This window comes from Zingiber officinale, chromosome 9B (genome assembly GCF_018446385.1).
Source record: "Zingiber officinale cultivar Zhangliang chromosome 9B, Zo_v1.1, whole genome shotgun sequence".
Taxonomy (NCBI): domain Eukaryota; kingdom Viridiplantae; phylum Streptophyta; class Magnoliopsida; order Zingiberales; family Zingiberaceae; genus Zingiber; species Zingiber officinale.
Window position 1 is genome coordinate 9,982,636 of NC_056003.1, and position 6,956 is coordinate 9,989,591.

The 6,956-nt window shown below is 42.1% G+C and overlaps 3 protein-coding genes across 3 annotated transcripts; 1 reads left to right on the plus strand and 2 right to left on the minus strand.

Annotated features, from left to right (window-relative positions):
* Positions 1–268: 268 nt before the first annotated feature.
* On the minus strand, positions 269–754 carry LOC122022799 (uncharacterized mitochondrial protein AtMg00820-like). Its single transcript, XM_042580915.1, has one exon. The coding sequence runs from the start codon at positions 752–754 to the stop codon at positions 269–271; it is 486 nt and encodes a 161-aa protein (XP_042436849.1).
* Positions 755–2,693: 1,939 nt separating this feature from the next.
* LOC122022709 lies at positions 2,694–3,220 on the minus strand. Its single transcript, XM_042580783.1, has 2 exons — positions 3,055–3,220; positions 2,694–2,972 (listed from the first exon to the last, which is right to left on the minus strand). The coding sequence occupies exons 1-2, from the start codon at positions 3,146–3,148 to the stop codon at positions 2,749–2,751; spliced, it is 318 nt and encodes a 105-aa protein (XP_042436717.1). The 5' UTR covers positions 3,149–3,220; the 3' UTR covers positions 2,694–2,748.
* Positions 3,221–3,755: 535 nt separating this feature from the next.
* LOC122025219 (beta-fructofuranosidase, insoluble isoenzyme 4-like) lies at positions 3,756–6,336 on the plus strand. Its single transcript, XM_042583990.1, has 7 exons — positions 3,756–4,077; positions 4,207–4,215; positions 4,287–5,149; positions 5,232–5,387; positions 5,474–5,715; positions 5,794–5,887; positions 5,993–6,336. Exons 1-7 carry the CDS (start codon positions 3,888–3,890, stop codon positions 6,200–6,202), a joined length of 1,764 nt encoding a protein of 587 aa, XP_042439924.1. The 5' UTR covers positions 3,756–3,887; the 3' UTR covers positions 6,203–6,336.
* The last annotated feature ends 620 nt before the right edge of the window (positions 6,337–6,956 follow it).

Genomic DNA, 6,956 nt, shown 5'->3' on the forward strand with positions numbered 1-6,956 from the left:
GATTTTGTGCTTGCAGGTTCTCGCCGGAGGTTCGTAGCAGTCGAAGGTCTATACGTCATCACCGGGAGCGCCATGTACCCAACGTTCATCAACTCAGCACTCAGACAGAATCACTCGCGATGCTTGCTTCAAGCCATAGAAAGCTTTCTTCAACTTCAACACTTTTCTTTCTTACCCCCTCTTGATGTAGCCAGCCGGTTATTCAGCATAAATTTCTTCTTCTAAGTTGCCATTAAGAAATGCTGATTTGACAAAGTTGAAATATTTGTCACTTTAGTTGAGCGGTTAAAGAGATTATCAACCTTATAGACTCTATTCGAGCAACGAGAGTAAACAATTCTTTGTAGTAAATGTCGACTTTTTGTTTGTAGCCTTTTGCCACAAGTCGCGCTTTGTACTTTTCTATTTCTCCTTGAGCATTTTTCTTTATTTTATAAACCCACTTCACACCAATGGGTTTGTGGCCATTGGGCAAAGTAGTAAGATGCCAAGTTTCATTCTTCTCAATTGCCTTCATCTCTTCATCCATGGTTTTCTTCCATTTGCTATCTTTAATAGCTTCTTCAAAAGATACAATCTCTTCATTAACACAAAGGCAAATGAGATTAAGTGGAGTTGTCACCTCATATAATTCTTGAAGACTCCTTATCTTTTGTGGTGGAAGATTTTCATAATCCAAGGACGATGAAGAAGTAGGCGACGGTGGTGTTGGTTCTTTCTCCTTCACTTGTTCTTCTTCTTGAATCATCACCATATTAGCGCTCTAATTCCAAGCACCATCTTCTTGAAATTCAACATCTCTACTTATGATAACTATTTTGTTCACTGGATTATAGAGTCTGTAAACCTTTGATCTTGCATCATAGCCAATGAAAATGCAAGGTAAGCTTTTGTCATCAAGCTTCATTTTTCTTTGATCCGGAATGTGTGCATAGACAATACACCCTTCAAATGAGATACACATGACTTGTATACGGTCCATGCTTCTTAAGGTGTAATTCCTTCTAGGTTCCTTGTAGGAGATCTATTTAGCAAATACACCACATAGTTTACGGCTTCAGCCCAAAATTCTTTAGGCACTTCTTTCGTTTTTAGCATACTTCGAATCATGTTAAGAATAGTTTGGTTCTTCCTTTCAGCAACTTCATTTTGTTGAGGGGAGTAAGGTATGGTTAAAAGCCTCCAGATGCCATGATTTTTGTAGAATGTTTCAAATTGTTTTGAAGTGAATTGACCACCACGATCTGATCGCATTGCCTTGATAGTATAGCTGGATTGATTTTCTACCAATCCTTTGAATTCCTTGAACTTCTCAAAAGCATCGTCTTTAGTTTTTATTCATCAAAACCCAAGTTTTTTTTGGCTGAAATCATCAATAAAGGTTAGAAAATATCGACGACCTCCAAAGAAGGTCGGAGTGATTGACCCACATATGTCTGTATGAATGAATTTAAGAGACTTCTTATCTCGGTTGTGCGATTCATTCGGAAAACTTACTCTATGGTGTTTGCCAAGAATACACCCTTCACAAATATCATCTTGAGCATTAATATGAGGAAGACCATTCATCATTCCTTTGCTTGAGAGAAGCTTTAGAGCTCTTAAGTTCACATGCCCGTACCTCATATGTCATAGCCATGTACTATTTTTTATGCATGCACTTAAATATTTTGCAGTAACATGTTTAATATCAAGAGAAAATATCTTATTTTTAGACATAGGAATATGAGCAATAAGTTTGTTTTATTTTCTCAAACGAAGATTACCATCTTTTAGTTGGATATTAAAACCTTTCTCAATCAATTGTCCAGGACTAATAATATTTATTTTCATGTCGGACACATAATAAATATTGGTGATGTATGTGTGAGCTCCATCTTTAAATTTAATGAGAATCTTACCAACGCCTCTTACTTGGATTTTGGACGCGTCTCCAAATGAGACTTGTCCATTCACCATTTCATCCAATTCAGCAAACATATCTTTACGCCTGCACTTTCAATTGGTTGACAATAATCAATACCCTTGTAAAGTAGTCTGATACATTTTCAGACTCTTTCATCTCCAACGATTCAAATTTCCCTCTCAAGATTTGAAGGTGAATATTTTTCTGCTCTTTCATCACCGTTGTATGCTAGTTGTAGGATCTCCCATGCCTTTTTGGAAGTTGTAGCTTCGGCTACTTTCTCAAAAGTAGCTTCATCAAGAGCTTTATAGATAAAGAAAAGAGTTTTCTTATCTTTTCTCTTTTGTTCCACCATTGTCGTCCTCTGTGCCCCGTTTGGTCAATTCCTTCTTGAGACGCTTTATAACCTCTTTCAACAATATCCCACAAGCCTTCGCTCTCCAATAAGATACTCATTTGGATATTCCAATTACCATACTTCAAATCAGCAAGACGAGGGATAGGAAACATCGACATGGTTCTGATACCACTTTATTGGAAAAAGAAATTATGGGAGAAGAAAAAATGATTATAGAAGAAAAAATGTGGAAAAGAAAGAGACTCTTTACGTGGAAGATGATGAGAATAAAATAAAAGACACAGCTTACTTCATTTATGTAAAAAAGTATATATTTATAGGTTTATTATTGGATAAACATCAATCTTAGATAATCATGATTTTTTATTATTATTTTATCTCCACAAAACTCTTACATAATCAACACCTCATCAATTCTATCTCTATCTACTATCACCTTATTTATTCTATTCTATCTATAATTAAAGTTACTTTCCAACAAAAGCTACTTTCCTCCATCCTCCACTATTGTCGTTCTTAGGCCCAAAATTCGAGACTCGTTCTTAGGCCCACCGTATGTCCTACAAGCCGTAATCCAGCGATCTCTTTCTCCCTTACTCAACGACTCGTTGTGACCTCGCATGACTTGAACTCCAGCACCACCGTGACCTCTGCCTCTGCCGGTGGCATGGGCACCTTTCTTTTCTACAACAACATAACTCCTTCCAGCTACAAGAACACACAATCAATCAAACTCGCGTTGCGCGAAGCTAACAACCAAATCGTTTAATTGCAGAAGGACAAGAAGCACCTGAATCATTGGTCTGAGACTCAGCAGCGATGGTGGAGAAAAGGAGGAGGAAGAACAGAAACAGAGCACATTGTTCTGCACTGCTCGTAATCATCCGTATCAATTAATCACAAGAATTCACCAAAAGTTTCTGCTTCTGTTTTCCTCCGTCTCTGCTTTCTTATCTTCTTCCTCTTCCGGGTGCTTCCTAATTTCCAAACAGAGCGGAGAGACAAACGGAAAAGTCCAAATATGACAACCCCAAATTAATACATTTACCGTTCCCACTAAAATGCTCATTATTATTTTTTTGTTCGTTCTGTTTCGTCATAGAAAACATAGAGTAGCATTTTATAGGGGCGTCAAAATTGAATCAAATTCGGATGGGATTATTTTTTTTTCTTAAATTTCAAATCGAGCCTATCCGAAACTCATAGATCCAAATCCTAACCCAACCAACCCGACTAATCCAAAAAACTCAAAAAACTAAATTTTATATATATATATATATATATAACCGAAAAAATCTACTAAATTTTAAATTTGGGACCATCTAAATCTGATCCGAATTCGACCTGAATCAATTTTGATCCGATCTGAATCTAAAAATTTACAATCCAAACCTAATTTCTTTTTAAATCAACTCGGATCAAATTATTAGGTCGGATCCATTTTGATATCTTACTGGATCAGTTAAAAAAATGAAAAGAGTTTTATATTTGATCATTCAATCTTCATCGTCAGCGCAGGGAGGCTTCTCCTTTGTATCCTCCAATATAGAATAGAATGACCAAGATTTTGTTTTCTGTTGAAGGTCTGGTTGACCTTGTTTCCCCTCTCCGCAAGCTCTGCCCATGGGGATGTCTGGCAGATCTTGCTTGCTTCGAGCTCTCTTCTTCATCTCTTGTTTTGTGTTGGATATCGATGGAGAAGCAGCTTCACATAGAATCGTCCTGTACCCACAACCTCAGCAGCAGAACTCCATAGCCAGTGGGGTTTACAGAACGGCATACCACTTTCAACCACCCAGGAATTGGATCAATGGTGCGTAATTGTCTCATAAATCAATCCACTAATACTTGAGTTGATCTTAAAGATGTCTTTTTTTTTTTTTTTTTTTTTTGTGGCATGAATCGATCCGCTAATTCGATCGATCTTCGGCAAATGGAGCAGACCCAAATGGTACTCTTCTTCCTCACGCCCTCAATCCGATCTCTTCCTGGATTAACCCTAATTTGAGTCGCCATCGCCAGGGCCGATGTATTTCAATGGCGTCTACCACCTGTTCTACCAGTATAATCCCAACGCGGCGGTGTGGGGCGACATGCACTGGGGCCACTCCGTCTCCGTCGACCTCATCAACTGGGCCCCGCTCCCGCTCGCCCTCGCTCCCACCTCGTCCTACGACGTCAACGGCTGCTTCTCCGGCTCCGCCACCGTCCGCCGCGGCACCCACCCCGCCGTCCTCTACACCGGCGTCAACGCCAATTATGAGCAGTCCCAGAACCTCGCGCTCCCGGCGAACCTCTCCGACCCGGTCCTCACGAACTGGACCAAGTCGGGGCACAACCCGCTGATTTCCGCCGGCGACGACTTCGAAGCGACCAACTTTCGCGACCCGACGACGGCCTGGGTGGGCTCAGACGGACTCTGGCGGGCCGCGGTTGGGGCCCAAATCGGAGCCAACGGCACGGCGCTGTTGTACAGGAGCCGGGATTTCGTGCGGTGGGAGAGGGCGAGCCGGCCGCTGCACTCCTCTAGCGGATCGGGTATGTGGGAGTGCCCGGACTTTTACCCGGTCTCGGTGGTCGGGGTAGAGGGCTTGGACACGCCGCCGACTGAGGGGGAGGTGAAGCACGTGCTCAAGATGAGCCTGTTTGAGACGCACTCGGATCATTACATGTTGGGGGCGTACGACGCGGCGAGGGATGTGTTCGTGCCGGAGGGCGAAGGCGCAGTGGACGACTACAGGGCGTGGCAGAGGTACGACCACGGCAAGTTTTATGCCTCCAAGACGTTCTTCGACGCGAGGAGGAGGAGGAGGATCCTGTGGGGGTGGTTGAATGAGTCGGACAGCGAGGCGGACGACGTCGCCAAGGGGTGGGCTGGCATTCAGGTCAGTTTTGTTCTCATTCTCTGCTTTGGTTGCTCTATGAGCATTGATTCCACCATGAGCATGAGCATGTGTGTGGATTCAGACAATTCCCAGGACAATTCGGCTAGACAGCAATCGCAGGCAGTTGATTCAGTGGCCTGTTGAAGAGGTCAGATCACTTAGAAAGCATGTGGTTCACTTGCAGAATATGGAGCTCCAAACAGGCTTACATGAGATCAAAGGAGTAAAAGCTTCACAGGCTAGCATTAATACCACCTCATTTATTCAATCTCCGAGTGAATCCTAAACCAGTATCAATAACCTAATCTTTGAATATTTAAATAGGCAGATGTAGAGGTTGATTTTCAGCTTCATGATCTAGAGAGAGCACAGACGTTTGATCCTACTTGGGCAATGGATCCTCCTAGACTCTGTGCTGAGCAGGATGCTTCAGTCCAGGGTGGAATTGGACCATTTGGATTATTGGTCTTGGCTTCCGAAAAGCTTGAGGAACACTCGGCAATCTTCTTCAGAGTTTACAAAGATCAAAATGCTTATAAAGTCCTCATGTGCTCTGACCAGAGAAGGTAACTCGTGTGACCTCTACATAGTCAATGGTAAATTGAGATATTAATCTACTGTGTGCTTAATGATGCCCGGAACAGATCATCACTATGGCCAGAGCTAGACAAAGCTGCGTATGGAACCTTCTTGGATATGGACCTTGAGAAAGAATCAAAGATTTCTTTGAGGACTCTAGTGAGTTTCCCATCTATCACAGTTTACCATATGGTTTCCTTCCAAGGTATTTGGATATGAGCTCATCAGTGTTTCTTGCCATCGTTCTGAATTATTGTGTGCTAGATTGATCATTCGGTGATCGAGAGTTTTGGAGGAGGAGGGAGAGCATGCATCAGTGCTAGAGTTTATCCTTCCTTCTTCTCAAATGCCAGCGCTCATCTTTACCTCTTCAACAATGGCTCCAGTTCTACTACAGTTTCCAGGCTGAAGGCATGGGACATGGCCGGAGCTCGGTTGAACATACGAGTTGATGAGTTGAGTATTGAACATTAGTTTATCGAGTACACATTGCCATTGGAATTGTTGTATTGGTACATCGCTGATCACGGAGAATCAAGATCATTATTCTGATAGAATAACAATTATCCATGATTCTACCTTCAACTGTTGACCATTCATTACTGAGATGGAAATGAGTCAAATAGATCTAGTATTGAAGAGACACCAAATAACTTTCTTTTAACTCCATTAATGGCGCAGCAGAGGAAACTATAGGGTCTCTCATGGTGTCCCTCGGCAAGAAATATGGTCCAGTTTCTATGCTCCTATCAGAATAGCTTCATTATTCTTAACGATCATTATCTTTTGATTGATCATTAAATTTCTCTTAACGTGATATATTGAAGTATTTTGTTTTGGTATTGATACGGTGCATAATGGTGGAGTCCGATAAAGTCGGACAGTCAGAAGTCAGAAGTCAAGAGAAAGTAGTAGTCAAAAGTCTAGGGGGCGTGACAGTCAGAAGTTAAGGGAGCGTGACAGACAGAACTCAAGACGACATGACAGTCAACAGTTAGAGAAAGAAGAGGTAGGACTGTGTGATGACATCAGCAACATGGTTCCTGGTCGGATTTCACAGACCAGGACCCTAAATCTGAGACACCCTGGTCTAAGACATGGTGGGCAGTCGAGGTAATATTTGACTTGGATCTAACTGGTCGAGTTCTCACGGCTTGATTATATTTAAGCCTGGTTCTCTCAGTAAACTAACTCCCGGTCAGTCAACTCCTAGTCGGCTCTTGGACGA

Bases quoted from the DNA above. Each gene is read 5' to 3' on its own strand.
- LOC122025219 (XM_042583990.1), top strand. From the start codon at position 3,888: ATGGGGATGTCTGGCAGATCTTGCTTGCTTCGAGCTCTCTTCTTCATC. The intron at 5,388-5,473 runs GCTAGCATTAAT...ATATTTAAATAG, and splicing joins AAGGAGTAAAAGCTTCACAG to GCAGATGTAGAGGTTGATTT. The intron at 5,716-5,793 runs GTAACTCGTGTG...TGCCCGGAACAG, and splicing joins ATGTGCTCTGACCAGAGAAG to ATCATCACTATGGCCAGAGC.
- LOC122022799 (XM_042580915.1), bottom strand. From the start codon at position 754: ATGGTGATGATTCAAGAAGAAGAACAAGTGAAGGAGAAAGAACCAACA.
- LOC122022709 (XM_042580783.1), bottom strand. From the start codon at position 3,148: ATGATTACGAGCAGTGCAGAACAATGTGCTCTGTTTCTGTTCTTCCTC. The intron at 2,973-3,054 runs GTGCTTCTTGTC...GTGTTCTTGTAG, and splicing joins GTCTCAGACCAATGATTCAG to CTGGAAGGAGTTATGTTGTT.